General features: G+C 29.1%; 1 protein-coding gene across 4 annotated transcripts in view; it reads left to right on the top strand.

Annotated features, from left to right (window-relative positions):
- LOC107449292 (casein kinase I gish) overlaps positions 1-10,886 on the top strand; it is a 39,704-nt gene extending 28,818 nt beyond the window's left edge. For 3 of the 4 annotated variants that reach the window (XM_043047081.2, XM_043047082.2, XM_016064785.3), the window contains 2 exons: positions 2,980-3,194; positions 8,028-8,634. In XM_043047081.2, coding sequence (XP_042903015.1) covers positions 2,980-3,194; positions 8,028-8,079 — 267 coding nt within the window. In that variant the 3' untranslated portion in view covers positions 8,080-8,634. Of the gene's footprint in view, positions 1-2,979; positions 3,195-8,027 lie in introns of all 4 variants that reach the window. The other variant, XM_016064786.3, reaches the window with a different exon arrangement.
- The last annotated feature ends 6,211 nt before the right edge of the window (positions 10,887-17,097 follow it).

The raw sequence follows: 17,097 nt of genomic DNA on the forward strand, positions 1-17,097 counted from the left end.
ATTTTACAATACTATTAAAGATATATTTCTAAGATAAATTCAATCAGTTAATAACCGTGAATAAAATTTAAAAAATAAATTGATTGAAAGAAAAATTAAAAATAAGGAGTTATTTTCTGCCTTTTGAATGTTATTGCCCATTACAGTTATTTAGTTGTTTGAACTTAAAATTTTTTCTTTGAGATTGTTTTCTTTTTTTTAATCTCCATATTATTCTAAATAGGGAACAAAACTGAAGCACAATAGACTGGAAAAGAATATGCCCATAAAAAACTAATATATTGCTCTTGAAAATTAGCTTGATGGCAATTATTTTAAGTTTGAAAATTAATTTAAAACAAAAACTTATAAAAAAAAATTATAGATGAGGGGATCTTGCAACATACGGGCTTTGTTCTTCCCTAGGGTTCGCCTAGAAAACTCAGCCCACAGAGACCCAGAAGGTTTTTTCAATGGTCCACTTAAAAAAAAAAATTGTTGCAAATAACTGGATTTTTTCACATATTATCATTTCTAATCAGTTTTCTTTAGCAATTATCAAACAAAATGGTTCTTTGAAATTATCAAATTATTGTTTGATAAATTCAACTTAGTTGTTTTTTCCACAAAATTAGAAAAAGTAAAGCTTTTTTTCTTTTCCTTTTTTGCAAACAAAATTTAACATAATATTTTTTCAGTATATACTTTATCTTATATTTAGTTTATATAAGTATGCATGTAGAACAGGGGTGTCAAACTCGCGGCGTGCTGGCCGCATGCGTCCCGAGATCAACATTTTTGCGGCCCTATCAATATGTCCGACGCATAGTAAAAATAAAATAGAAATATTAATTAGAATAGAAACTAGCATATAAAATTATAATATACTTTATTTATAAACTATACGGATCATTTTAAATTGTATGCGCGAAAATGTAAAATTCTAATTGGCTTGCGGCAACTGCCATCCAGGGAAACTGCTTTGTATCAGAAATACGCCGAAAAAATTTCTTATCTTAGAACAGAATTTGAAACAAGGTTTAATGATTTTAATTCTTTGGAAGACAAATTTTGTTTGTTTTCTTCGATTTTCGCAATAAATATAGACTTAGTACCCAGTAATATGCAAATGGAATTGATTGAGATTCAGTGCGACTCAAATTTGAAGGCAAAATTCACTGAAGTGAGTGCACCTGTATTTTACGAATATTTGCCGCAAGGTTTGAAAATACTCGAAAATTCGCATATGAAATTGTTTAGTATTATAGAATTATTTTAATTAAGTATTTATCAGTGAGAGTAATTATTTTCTGTTAGGAATGGAAATAAATCTCCTGTCCGAAATCGTACACTCACGTTGGGTCAATTTTGAAAGTAGTCTCGGCTAATAAAATTTCTCCCAAAATAGTAAAGATAGTAGCAGAGAAGAGATGTCAAATATCAAGCAATAATTTTACTTTATATATGTATATTACAATGTACTATTGAAAATAAAAATATTTGTTTCTATGAACACTGATATATTTTTTTTTGCGTCCCACCTAAAGTTAAGCATTGTTTGTTTGGCCCAAGTTAGCTTTTGAGTTTGACACCCCTGATGTGGAATATATTAAAAACCCTACTTGTACTGGGCAAAATTGTGCCTTTTCATAAAAATCCACTTATCCCTGGAGAAAATTGGGTTCTTTCATGGAAAAATGCACGTGGGTAGGATTTTTCCTTAAAAAACCCGTTTTTTGCAAGCCTTGCTCTTTACAGTTTAAAAATCCAAAAATCATGTTCGCAAAGATCTTAATAACTAACTCGATTTGTTGCGGATAAATTAGTTTTCAGTTCATAAGAAAACAATTTCCATTAAAGGGAGGATTTCCCCCCCCCCCTATCTATTGGTGGTAAAAACAATTCTTATGGGTACAACCAAAATGACATAACCTTAAATTTTTGATATGTGTGTGTGTGTTTTTCTTCAAGATGCTATCTGGTTTGTCTCCCAGTCATCAGTGGCATGTTCTAATTTATTAATATCAGAACTCGGCCTCTTATTCCATTTGTTTTTGTGTAGTCACCTTGACATCCTGCTTAAGCATTGTAAGAGTCTTGTCGGCGGTTTATTTTCTGCAGAGCTGTCCATTGGCTGTTATTATTGTGTAAATGTACCATCTGTAATTGTCAAAGTGTGTACCATTAATCTTGCATTTTTATTTGAATCTTTTGAAAATGAATCTTTTTTTAAATAATTATACAAAAATCTTGTGCTTTAAATTTGTGAAATGTACAGAAAGCATTGCATATTGAGGCCTGGATTTAAAAAAAATAATAATAATTTTTTTTTACAATTTCATTATATTACATCTGCTGGTATTTAAATTTTTATCAGACAGCTTAGCTTAATATGAATGAAGGAAACTTTATAAATTCTTAAGGTTTTTTTTTAACCTTCGTTCTGACAAAAAATTTGGTTTAGATTGTTTTTGTATTCGAAAACAATAGTTGTTTATTTATTTTTTTTAATTTACATGTCGTAATTATTTTAATAAATCAAAATTTATAATTTTTTTATTCTTTCTCAAATATTTAAGCATGACCTCCTTGTTAAAGATATGGTTGGAATATAGTTAGAATAAAGATATAGTTTCTACTTACAGTGAATTTATTTAATTTGACTCATTAACCGTAAATGTTTTTAAATTTGCATATTTATGAAAATAATAAAAATGTTCTACTTTCTTCATAATCGAAACTAAAGAGACAAAAAAGAAGTGCCTAACATTTTTCCGTAAACAGGTTTAGAATTCTCTTTCCTCCGTAGACAAATGCGTAATACCTTCCTTAACTTAAATGAATTCTGTTTTTGTTTTATCTTTTTATCAATTGATGACTTTAATTAGAGAATCTTGATCTTTTTCGAGTATTGCTTCTTTAAATTGTTTCTACTTTATCAGTATTTTTGTATTATTTTGAGAAGTGGGTCATTTAGTAAAGCTGTGTTGTTGTTTTCAGAACAAGAGGCCACGCCAGTTCGGTTCAGTTATTTTAGTTGATCATTCAAAGCCACCTGAGATGAATGTTCTGAGCAGCAACTTGGCTCCGAATGATCGCCATGATTCCGTCCAAGTCGTCAGCTCCACATATAGTGAACTTGCTCCTGACAACCCAGGACACTCAAACACACCTATTGCAATACCTACTGAAGTCGAAGTCGTCTCTGAAACAAAGTAAGATATCATATGCTTGATGAGGGGGTTTCTGATGCACCATAAATGGGCTGCATGCATTGCTAAACAATGTTGGGGTCAGGAAAGGAAGTTTGTTTAATCACTGGCCCCAAAGACCATTAACTAATGGTTACCGTTTACAAGTCTCCATTAGATATTTTGTGTTATTTAATGAAAAATTACAATAGAAGGACTGTAATGTTTACATCTAGGATAAAGTGTGCTATTTTGTATGAAAAACGCAGGACAAAACAAACTAAAAAATGTAAAGTAATAAATAAATAAATTATAAATAAAAAGTTTACCATCACTCCCCATCGATTGCTGGTCTGGGAAATGAATGGTAATTATTTTATGGTTAATTTTAGTGGCCTCTAACCAATGGAACATTGTTAAGACTACTTGAACAGCAAAATTAAAAACAAATAATGACCAAAATATTAATAAAAACTAGATTTCTCAAATTATATTGAATTTTGTAAATTCGTATCAACAAGCAATTTTCCAAATTTGCATAGCTAGATCGTCAAATATTATGTTAGGTTTAGATCAATTCATGTTTGTGAACAAATAGGGTGAGCAAAATGAAATCAAATTATTGTTTGCAATTAACTAATGGGCATAATTTTGTTAGCCTCTTCAAGAATTAATCCTAATGTATATGTGTAAGTAAAAGAACAAAAATGTTTATTAACAATAAATTTATACTTTTGTTTTACTCATAATAATCAGGGCTAAAGTTTGGATAAGCTAAAAATTTAAAAAAAAAAAGAAATTATGTCCTTAAAATGCAAAACAAAGGCCTCTAAAAGCCATCAAAAATGACCTTTAAATAAAAATGCCTTTAAAAATATTCAAAAACATGTTCATAATTATATTTTTTTTAAAAATATGTCATAATTGCATTTATAAATTTAATAAAAAATAAAGAAAAAATTAAAGTAAATGTGTAATTTATGAATAAATACCTGATAGATATTGATAAACCAGAATTTATTAATATTTTGTTATTATTTGAGCATCAGAATTGCAATGTATTAACAAATGTTTTCAATATTCTTCAAATCGAAATATTGCTTTTCATCTGTAAGCAAATTCTTATATTTTGAAAAACTCTTTTTCAACATCAACACTTGTTTTTGGAATATATATATCAGGCCCCCTATGGATCAAGGAGAACAGGGTAAACCTGGAATTGTCAGGGAATTTATTTTGACTCTAAAAAGCCAGGGAATAGTCACGGAAAATTACAATTTTTTACAAAAATCTGCAAAATTCCTACATCATATCTGGAAAATTACCAGCCTCAGAATCGTCAGTAACACCAATTAGTTATTGAGATTCTAGCATTCATTACAAATATTTGTCGCAAAAATATCAAATTTTATTGACACTTATATGCTTTCATCCTTATTTGTTGAAATTTTTTTTTTTTGCTCACAAAATCTAATACTTGACTTGACAAATAAAAAATCAAAGCTCTCTGATGAAAAATTGCATGATATATATAAAATATATTTTTAATTTTCATTTAAATTTTCTTGATATGCCTAGAAAAGTCAGTGAATTTTTTTTTCTGAAATTGAGTGAGAACCCTGATATTGTTTATTTATGTAAAACAAATTCAACTAATTTATGAGGTACAAATTCACAAACAAGATTTTCTTGAAATGAGAAAAATCATTTAAAATTCTTGAAAAATGATTAAAACAAGAAAGAAAAAAAATCTGAAAATTGGAGGGGGGAAAAGTTTCGAGAAAGCATAAATAATTCTCTATAAAGAAAAGAAAAAAAGTGCTGTTTGCGTAAAACAATTTAATATTTACTTTTCAGGCATATGTTTAAAATAGAGATCTATTAAACTGTCTTTAATTAGGATCCACTTTTGGAATAAAAAAAGGTCCTAGAAATTTGTAAATCTGGGTTCTGTGGACCCATAGTTGATAAAATTGACGTAATTGGTTAGTAGTAGATGGCAAAGTTCTTAATTTATGTTAACTATTGAAAATTCTCCTTTTATAGAAAAGTAATGTTATTTTCTTGTTGCCAAATAAATATAATATAAATTTAAACTATCAAGAAAATTAAAACAAAATATAAATCATGATTTTCACTGTATCTCATTTAACTTGGGTCTATGAAATCCAGAAATTATTTCACTAAAAATAAACTGAATCCTATAAATTAGTGAAAATAACAAATTATTGTTATTAAATGAAATTATGACAGTTCATTACAAATGGAGATTTAATTAAGTTATGGAGCTGTTGAGTTGGTACTAATTAAAATATTTGACTTTTCTGTGAGTCTGCAACTTGTCTTCAGTTAAAAAATTCCTTGAAAAAGTGGAAAATATTAATATTATTTATTTACTAAGTAAAACTTAACTTCTGTTTTTTTTTTTTTTTTTTTTTTTTTTNTTTTTTTTTTTTTTTTTTTTTTTTTTTTTTTTTTTTTTTTTTTTTTTTTTTTTTTTTTTTTTTTGGTATATTATAAGAATTGTGAGCATAATTATTTAAAATTGTAACATAAGAATTCAAAAAATTTATTTAAACAAATATATTTGTGTAAAAAATTGAATTTATGTTAAACCATTATAAGGAAAACATCACACATGCAAACTTTTATAAAAAATATTTTATCTTAAGAAGATTCTAAAATTAATAATCTTTTACAATTTCAAATTTATTGCCTTTTTCATTAATTTTGAAACAAAGACAAATAAGTTTTTTTATTTATGAATAATGAATAAAAAAAAAATTGTTCATTTATTATTGATTTTTCATTAATTTCCTATATTTATTTTAAATAGTTTCAACGGACATAGTCTTAAAAAATGTTCAAATGCAATAAATTTTATTTATGTCCATTTTTCAATTGTTGCACCTTTTTCTCTCTATATTATTTTTAAATAACTCAATCAAACATAGGTTTACAAATGTTCAAATGTTATAAATTTATTTTGTGATAAGTTATAAATTCAACTGTCTAATATTCATTAGAGTAATAACAGGGTAGCTGCAAAGAAAAGTGAGGAAATCTTATCTGAAAAATCAAGGAATTTAACTGTAACACCCAGCTATACTGCCATGCTGTGCAATTGGAGAAAAAAATGTGCTAGTTTACGAGAAATGTGACCTGACAACTTTTTTTTTCTATTGCTAATGCTATGAATCCTAAAATTAAATTTCAGAAAACTGATAAAACAAAATTTATTTTTGAAAAAATCGCTTTTGCATCATATACTTAAGTGGTGCCAAATATATAAAAATGGAATTTTTTGTCGCTTACATTGATTTTTCTATTGCTCAGCAGTATAAGGAAGGGAAAATTAACTAATTTAAGATACCTAAAAGTTATAGTTTGTTTTTATTTTTTTTTTTAGTCTTCAGCTTTAATGCCAAGTATATGAGTATGAGTTAATTTTAGTATTTAAACACTTATACTTTATGTACATAGTAAACAATGGAGGACTGATTGGTTTCAAAATTAAAAATCTCTGAAGTAAAAAGTCATAATGGTAGGTTTATTGTGAAAGCTGTTATCATTTTTTACAGAAACTTTGGAGTTTAGTTACAAAAGTTGCCAACAGATGGTGCTGTGTGTTGTCGAACACCAGAAAATTTAATTTTAGCATTGAAATATGAAAAGTTATTGTACAGGTACAGTTCTATTGAATATCCTGTTTCTGGTATGTAATGATTATTACATATTTCAGCCTTTCAGCATTTTTCTTTTTCAGAATATTGTTCAGAATTGAGCATTATCTGTTTGCAACTTTTGTAACTAAATTCCAAATTTTAGGTATTAAATTAGTACGATTTTCACATTAAACATACTGTTAGTTTCATTTCTCTATCATTTTTTGTTTCCGAGATTTTAAATTTTAAAGTGAATCAGTCCTTCACTTTATACCCTGTAACAGTTTAGTGTGTTTTAAGCATGGGTGTCACTCTTCAGTCCTGGGGATTGAAATCAGCCTTGAGAAAAAATCAGATTAGGTTTCATCACATTTCTTTTCCATTTGTTTTTAATATTAAAATTTCTATTTTTCCTTAAAAATGTAATAAATTTTCTTCTTTTAAATAAAAATAAGAATTACTTTTTAATGTAAACATTGTTAATTTTCATAATTCTTGTTAAATCATCAAGTAAAAATGTAGCTCATTAATGGAAGAATCAGGTTGAATCTAAACTCTTACTTGCTTAAACGAAATTTGTACCATTGTTGTATCTAAATTTTCTTGTTTTTATTTTTCCCCAAAGTTTTGAAATGCTGGCCAAAGTTAAATTGAGATTATTATTAAAAAACTATATATATTATAGAGATAGGATAAAAAAAATGAAGTGAAAAATCAGATATGTATATCATGAAAAAATTAGTGGTTTATTTATTATTCCGTGATTGATTCACAAGGTTAGCTATTATATTTTAATATTGTTTGCTGTAAAAAATAAATTAATAGAATGAAGAACAAAAAATTCTGTTGCAGATTTAATATATAAGTTTTTATCACAGTAAGATACATTTTAGAGTCTGTGAGCTATAAATTTCTGAAAATTCTAGTAAACAACTCTAGATTGCTTTAATTGATCCACAAAAAAAAAAGTTAAGTTTTGAAATATTTTTAAAGTGTCACTCTTGGTTTTAAGATTAAGGTATAATTAAAATATTAAGAGCAAAATGTACAGCACCCGTTACAAAAAGCAAGGAATTTCGATAAAATTAGTTTGAAAAGGTCTAGCTATTTTTGTTTTCTCCCTGAAGTGTTTGTGTCCCTCCTGAATATTTTTGTTTCATTCTTTAAATACGATTAAATATTTTTCTTCCAGATGTTGTTGCTTTTTCAAAAGAAAGAAAAAGAAGCCAAGCCGCCAGAAATGACTCGCAGTCACTTGTAGTCCTGAGCAAGAAGTTGTGTTACTGCACACTTCCCCATCAGATTCCAAGGAGAGTCTGAGCGTAAGAACTGCTACCGTCTGACTTCTTCACTGCATGGTTTTTTTTTTCTTGGCCGATCATCACTTATATCCCTTCCCCCCCTCCATGTTCTACTACGTAAATCGGCTACACACAAGCTGTGATTAACTTTTATTTTCCTTGTGAGAAAGAGAGAGAGAGAGATGAGAAGAAAATAAAAATTCTTTAAAGAAATTATAATAAATGTCAACCTCTCCTTGTTCTCTTGTGGACGATATTCAATTGCGCAGTACTTGTGTTTAGATTTGATACTAACAGAATTTACCAAAGTATATAGCCTGTTTGGAGAAGGAGAAAGAAGCCTCTAGTTTTTATTTTTAACTCTTATTCTAACCCCCCTATCCCTTTTCTTCGTACGAAATTTTTACACGAGTATTATTGAAAATTTAACTAGAAAGTTTTTAGATCTTTCTTCTTATGAACGAGAGGAATATTACGAAGAAACAACAAAAAAAGAAAGCTGGTCTTTTCATCCTTCTCACATGCAGGCTGCTATATAGTCAAATTGCAACATGAATAGTCATCAGCCTGTTTAACATCACATCGAAATGCATATTTCAATTATAATTACATAGTGCAGGGGTGCCAACTGTTATTGTAAATGTAGGGTCCAAAACAAGGAAAAGTCTCATTTCCCGATTTGTATCTGCATATTTTTTAAATGACGCTGTATTTTAAGATTCTTAAAATCCTTCAGAAGCTCTAATTCATAAAATTAGCTGTTAAAAATCAGTTCTTTTGAATTTTTCGCTCTTGATTATTTACCCTTTAGACATAATTTATTTTTGCTTTGAACTTGAAACTTGAGTTGTTTTCTCCATAGACTTTCATGTTTTTACTTTCAGCGGCTTATAAGCTGCTTTTGTAAAACTTTTAATATTATTAAGAGTGAGAGGTCTTAAATTTTTTACAAAATGTCATTTGTTACTTTATTTCTCTTCATTTCAATTAAAACCCTGTATTTTCTGGTAAATTTTATTTATTTTTTATGAGCGTTCTAAAAATTTTCGGGATTCAATAATTAATATTTATTAAATTGATGAAAGAATGAAATAGGCAAATTATTTTTTGTACTATTTGAGCCGCGAGTTGGAGCATAATTTCGCCTTTAATTTGTGCTGTATTCTGTCATTCTAATTGTTTAAAAAAAATTTTCTTTTTTGAAAATTTTAGTAACCCATAGATTAGTCTAAAATTTTTATTTTAACTGTTTTTTTTTTAAATAGTTTTTATACATTTTATTTCAAATATTAATTTTAACTGTTGAGTTTATGTAATATAAATTTAAGTTAATAATTTAAAGTTCTGTTCTTAAGCAATGTGTTAACCACTTTATAAAATGTTTTGTAGTAAAGAAACTTGTTCCCTTTCTAGACCGATTGATTTCTATACCTACAAATAGGCAAAACCTCTGCTCATTTAGTTTCCTAAAAAATGTGACTTATGCCCTTTCTGAATTAAATGACCTTTTGTTTCATTTTAATCACATAAGCTTTGATTGTTGGTATTCATACCTATTTTTTTAAATGAGTTAAGTCTTTAAATTCTTCAACTGTCAGTTGGCATCCCTGTATTTTAATTATAATTAATTAGTACTTCTTGGGTACATGGTGGGTAGAGTTTTCTGCATATAATAGCTTAATTATATTTTTGAACTTGTAAATTAGATTAAACACTTGATTATTATTATTATTTTTTTTCCAAATATATTAGTCTTTTTCTTGCCAAAATCTGCAAATATATTCATAACTTTAGGGGAAAAAAATTAGACTAGGCAATCATATCTTCAGATTCCCGTCAGATTTGATGGCAGCGTACTTGATATATATATATTTTAACTCTTATTAAATTCATATTTAATGAAGCATTAATAAGATGGCTTAACTTGTACATTTACCATTCAGAGAGCTGTCAGAATAATAATATTAATGCACATATGATTTGTGTCATTTTTTTCCCTTTTTTTTTAACTTCCTTTTTCGGTACCTGGAATTCGGGAATTTAAAGCCTCTTCAGTGTTACTCAAAATGTTGTTGTATACAGTAAATAAATTTATATATATAAGAAAATAATTCTCAGACCAGCATCTGCTATGACCTGGCGTAATTTTTTCTCTGTGTAAATAGAATGCTACATTATTTCTTCTTTTTTTTCAAACTCTTTTTTCTTAAATATTTATTATTTTCATTGTGAGGTGAGTAAAGATTCAGATTTATGATTTTTCTAAGACACTCTTGCTAAGTTTTTTTTTTCTGGCTGCATTGAAATATTTGAAGCATTCGGTGTTGAACGAATGTTTAAGTACATAATTAAATTCTTGTATGAAAAGTGGCTTTTGTTTTTAAGGGTTTAACCTAAATTTCCTTAGAATTTTAAATTTGTGTGATTCAAAATATTGTATTTTTTTATATTCTTTTATTTAAAAATGTTGTGAACTTTGACCAATAAAATGTAATAACACTACTCTTTTATATCTGTATCAAAAGATATGTTAAGATCCACCAGGGGTTACTTATTTAAAAATATTTGTTTTTATTGTTGGCAATATTCTAAAAACTTGAATTTGTCAATTGCTTAGGTGGCAGTAGATAACTGACTTATGTGATGAAACTATATTCATGAATGAACATGTTTCTTGAATTTGGAGTAACAATATTATGCTTTTTAAAAATGCTTATACATTTTGTTCTCAATAAAATCCAAGTTCCTAACTTTTGCTTTATCTAAATTACTAACTTTACATGCTTTCATCACTATTAAGTATTATAAACTTATTTTAAACCTTTTTTTTTTAAACTCTAATTTGTGAAAAAAATTCAAGCTAAATTTTAATTGCAATGTGTAGAATTTGATTAAAATGCGTCATAAGCTAACTGATTTAAAAAATAAAAAAAATTAAAATTTTTTTTTTTCTTGTTCAAACACATGGCTAATTTCAGTTTTATAAAATTGGCTTTTTTTTCTTCCCATTTCAGATGTCAGTTAGTTATTTGTAAAATTGTCTTCATATTAATAGCAAATAGACCCTTTTTATCTTTACTTTATGTATAAAAAATTGATCTTAAGAGGTTGAATATTTCTTGTAGCTATAGTAACTTTTGCGAGTCATTTTTGGGATAGTTATAATTTTTTTTCCATTCCACTGCTGAAACAGAATTAAACTGATTGAATCAAATTCTTAAGCTAAATTAAAAAATAAGCAAATAAAAATGTATTCTGTTGTAAGTGTCTGTATCAACCTCAAAGCATCTATTTCTTTTACATAGAGTACAAATGTAAGAAGAAAAAAAAAGGATTTGAAGCTCAAAAATATTACTTTTAATTACTTTTGTTTTGTGATTAATTAGTTCCTCTTTTTTTTCAATATTATCTAAATCCACCACCATTTTGTTTTGTAAAATTCATTTTTCATTGTGTAATTTTTTTTTGTTTAGCTCTGTGAACGTACTTGAATATTTGTCAGTCTGATTTTATACTTTAGACCAGTGCTAATTTTGAGAACCAAAAGTAATTTTTCTTTCAGTAACTTCAGTCTGGTTTAAAGCTAGAAAACTTTTTATTGAAATATATGTATTTCTTTTACTACATCTTATTTATTTGAACCGTATTTTTTAGATAAATTTAACGAGAAAATAAAAAAAACATTTAGTTAATTCAGACCAATCACTCCCAAATACATACATATGCATGCTTGGTTGTATAAATTCAATACATTTTGAGTTTTCTTTTCCATCCTTTTTTTTAGTGTCGAGGTTTTTAATTAAAGTGTAAATGCTCTTCATATATTTTAAGTATTTAAAGTGCCTATATTGTATTCGTTTTTCATGTTCCTTTTATTTAATTTTATCTTTTTTTTTTTATAATGACAAGCGCTCACATGTTTTTGTTTTTTTTGGGTTTGTGAGGTTTATTAGTCATAGTGTGAATTTGCATAAAACAATGCTGCTGTGCTCTTTATTATGAAGTAAAAGTGTTTTAGCTTTCCCATGGCTGCCAACACTGCTGGATTTTCCAGTAGATTACTGGATTTTGTCTGTTTCTTCCTGTTCTACTGGTTTAATAAAACTTGCCTGTTTTTTGTACATTTTAGAAAATTCTCTAAAATTGAGTAAGTTCCCTTAAAAAAATTCCTATTGAAATAGAATTTTTGCACAGCTTATTGCTTGAATATTTTAATAACTATCACTAAAACAATAATCTCATAACTATCTTTGATGAATTAAATGCCTATTACTATTCAAAATTTTGAATAAATATAATACAAACATAATGTTTCGAAAAATTTACTGGATTTTTTCCTGTCCATGTTGGCAGCTATGCTTTTCTATCTCAATGCAGGCTGAATATGAAGATGCTACCCCCCTCTCCGAATATTGTGTTGTAGGGGACCCAGGGGATAGTTAAAATTTGGCAAGCCTATAAAATGACCATTGTTTATATTTTTTTAAATCCTGTCTTAATTTAAACAAATTTCCTGAGTGGATTTTTTATTTTATTTGTAGTTATTTGTACAATCAATGATATTTTGAATGATTTGTATTATGTATAGATGGAATAAAGAAAGCTGTCTGAATCATCTGTTTGGTAATTTAATTTTATTTTTCGGGTTTACGACTACTAATGTTCAACTCCGCAGCCTTGTCGTTTTGAACCTAATCCAGAAGACTCCTGGATCAAGTATTGGGAGAAATTTGCTTTTGTGGAGGGAAATAACCCTCACCTGCTTTACATGGAGAGGAAAACCTCCCATGGTTAGGTCTGACAACAAGAGGACTCTAATCCGTCCCAACTCTGGATATTTTATGTCGGTGCAAGCCGAGTGTGGAATTTGTATCGACCAGTTATCGCTGGGATTCAAACCCGGTTTACCTCATTGGAATTTAAACGCTCTATCCCCTGAGCCATCACGGAAAGTCTTGGTATAATTCGAGCAATTAATTATTGTCCCCCCAAAAATTATTATTACAGTGAACTCTCACTTATGCACCGGGGCCAAGAGAAAAAAGCGCATAAGTGAAAAACTTCAAAATTCTGAAACGCAACGTAAATTGCATTGACAATATGAATAAATATGCTTCTAAAGATTAAATGTTAATATTTATACTGTTTTGGTATTTACTATAATTATACAAAGAAAAAATTTAACATACCTTAAGACAATTTATTTTCTTACAAAATAATCTTAATACATGTTTGTATTTGCCGAAGTATTTCAAAAACAGTTTTTTCCAGTTCATATAAATGGGATGAGGGTGAGTTTCAGAAGCTACATTAAATTGTAAATAGTCACGAATCGTGTCTAAAGCTTCCAATACTGCTGTGTGATTTGGAGGAACTTGATCATCCTCGTCAGTATCATCCACCACGTTCTCATCGTCCACAAGTGTTAGTTAGATATAAATGAACAGTTCTTCACAAAAAATTTGAGTTTTATGGGAGGGGGTGAAACATCACATGATAAATTTCTAAGAAAAGTACTTGACGTCATAATATGCTGCACAATAAGTTGTTCGATTACTACTGTCACTAACACCTTTTATTTACTCATAATGTCCATCTGACTCTTTCGTATTCCAGGTGTCTTTTTTCCATAGAAAACAGCATGGGAGTAAAACTAACCTCTGGACAAGTGGAATGGTCATTTTCTTAAAGATGAATGGGCTTTTATTGATGTTGGTGTAACAGATAAGACACCCTATTCGAAATTCTAGAAAGAATGTCTTTCCAGAAACAGCAAAAATGAAAAGGTCACAGGGGGAAGCAAATTCAATAGGATCTAACAACATATATTTCTTTTTATCTGTAACAAGGATTGCTTATTTGCTTCATTTTTAATTTAAAAAAATTTTTTTTAAAAAAGAAAAAATATTTAAAGGATAAAAAAATTTAAATGTTATCCTAAAATTTCGGTGCATAATTGAAAAATTTTTTTTTAGAGCGACGCATAAACGAAGGATGTTTATCATTATTTTCCTATCTAATGTACTGGGACCTATAAAAATCGCCGCATAAATGGTGCATAAGTGAGAGGTCACAAAAAAATAATCTGCCTCATAAGTAATGGGAAGCTCGAGATTTAATGGCATGAGAGTCAAAGCTTGACATTTTATTTTATATCCGACCCAATTTTTGGGCTTACGACTACTAATGTTCAACGCCGTAGCCTTGTAATTTTGAACCTATCCAGAAGACAGGGAAACTCCTGGATTAGTACCCCCAGAGGTATTGATTTGTTATGGGATTTGTTACTACACGGGGAGTCTTTGGCCGGCCGGGATCGAACCCACGAACTCTTGGACATGGGCCCAGAGCCCTACCGACCAGGCTATCCCGGCCTAAAGCTTGACATTTGTCAACAGATATTCCCCTTGCGCGCTCACAGTACCTTCATAACTAGTAAAATAAGCTATTTCGAAACTCTGCCGCCGGGGAAAAAGCCATAGTTTAAGTGCCTTATACTTGAAGCAATGCAATGATTTTATATTATCTATATAAACTTGTCATGAAGAATTATCTGGGCTTTGTTGTTGTTGTCGTCGGCCATTAAGGGTTACGATTGTTCTTATTTTCCAGTGGCGCCATCTATGGTCAAATATTCAATTTTTGCCACACCCGTTTATAGGGCACAGATCGTAATTTTAACCTGAACCAGAGTACGATCCATCTCCAATTCAGTACCCCCAGAGGTTTTGATTTGTTATGGAAACATGGAGGACTTTGTGACCCGACTGATTTAACGTGCACCAGTCACCATTTATTACACGGGAATTCTTCGACCGGCTGGATTCAAACTCCCGTGCTCACAAACGTGAGTCCATCTCCTTGCCAACCTGGCTATCCGGTCCTATTACCTGAGCTTTAGAACAGACAAATAACTTAAAATATTTTAAAAGTTATTAAACTTTTTTAAAAAATAACCAATTTGGCGAGATTTTTCCACCTAGATGGAAATTATGAAGACTACTGCCGTATTTTCAGTTTTTGCAAATTTTTATGAGACTAGGTATTGGAGTCATTTTTTTAAATATTAAGAAGTTAGACCACAAACGCTTTTCAGCTTCATAAAACAGTAGCTTTTCTCCGTGTTGACGTTTTGCACCATTTTCAAACTAAGCGTTGACAGCACTGCCTTTAGATGAGCTAACAGTCATGAGTAACGGTTCACAACAGTTATAAAAATAGCATATTACGATGAAGCTTTCGTAAAAGATCCGAAGGAGATAACACTTCGAGATTTGATGTAATCGTCGTCTAACAATCGAATGTTCCATTAAAATGAACCTTAAAAATATGTTGAAAATCCTACAGACTACGGCAAACAAACGCAGAATGACAAAATCTGTATGCAATAAGGCTACTTGTGGAGAACACACTTTCAGCATTTGCCAAGAGTGCAAATTCTTACCATATTTCTGTTAAGTTAGACTAATTTGTTTGATATAAGTATAGGAAATGCTTGTTTTTAATTCGTACTCTTTAGTCGTTTTACATTCAGTTAACTGGGGTTAAATGCACCCTCTTGGCTTTTTGGTTACTCTACACACACTTTTGATGATGGAATATCATTCAGATCAGCACAATTCTACTTTAAAAAAGAATTTCTATTGGATTAAATGAAAAAGCTCCTAAATTTTTAAAATCTTTTTATTCTTTTAAAAATTTAAAAAAAAAAATGCATTTAGTTCATTTTAGATATTATAATATTGTACATTGGTCACCATTTGAAATTTTTATAATTTTAATTTAAATTTCATTTAAAAGGGTGAAAGCCGATTCGAATGAGGCTGAAAAAATTCCAACCTAAATTATCCCCAAAACGAAGAAATGCCAAACGAAAAAAATTGGCGAACATATAATATTAAACTTTCTGGAAATCTTTATTATAGAATAGTCAGAAATTACGCCAGCTTATAGCTCTTCCATTCTGATGATGTATTTTCAAAAACACTGATACAATTCCGGACCCAGTAATTTTAATATTTTGCTTAACAGTGTTTTTCTAAGTTCTTTCTCCAAGTTAAGCTGCAGTTTATTTGCCTTATCATTCAAACAAACTTATAACTGTATATAACATCTTGGTGAAATCTCTGGGCTTTACAACAAACACATAACTTAGATTTAAACAGTTGTTTAAATTTTTTAAAAAATTCCCAAATGACGAGATTTTTCCACCTGGATAAAAATTAATGACTATTTCTCTATTTTTGTGATCCAAGATAATACAGCATTGTAGTTACATTTAAATATTTTATTTTAAAACCGTCGCCGACCCAATTTTTGAGGTTACGACTGCAAATGTTCAACTCCGTAGCCTTCTCATCTTGAATCCAATCCAGAAGACAAGGGAAATCCTGGATCAGTACCCTCAGAGGTAATGATTTGCTATGGGAACTTGGAGGACTTTGTGACCCCGACAGATTTAACGTGCACCAGTAATCTTTTACTACAGGGGATATTTAAGTATTAAAAAATTAGATCACAAGTATTTTTCACTTGCACAAAATTGTAGCTTTTCTTCATAAGGATATTTTGCACCATTTTTAAGAATTCGCAAAGAGGGCGATTGCGAAAGGCAAGCTAAACTTCTAACAGTCACTGTTGCAAACAGCTTCACTTAATGACTGAATCTTCGACAGCATTAACATACAAACCAAGCCTGTTAAATATTTCGCATTGCTTATTAAGAGTCACATAGTTCTATTTTCTTTTTAAAAAAAGGAAAAAAATGCTCTAGAAAAGATGTTTCAATAAGCGAAGAACATTTCTGCAAAATGGTAACCGATCCTGATTGAATCGTAAGGTCGTTTTTATCAGAAGGAAGAAAAAAAATACTTATTAGGGCAATAATTTTTTCAATGAGACTGGTATAAATCAATGAAAAGCTCCTTTATTCTTCTACTATAGAACTGTTAATTTATTATT

This window comes from Parasteatoda tepidariorum, chromosome 5, assembly GCF_043381705.1.
Source record: "Parasteatoda tepidariorum isolate YZ-2023 chromosome 5, CAS_Ptep_4.0, whole genome shotgun sequence".
Lineage (NCBI taxonomy): Eukaryota > Metazoa > Arthropoda > Arachnida > Araneae > Theridiidae > Parasteatoda > Parasteatoda tepidariorum.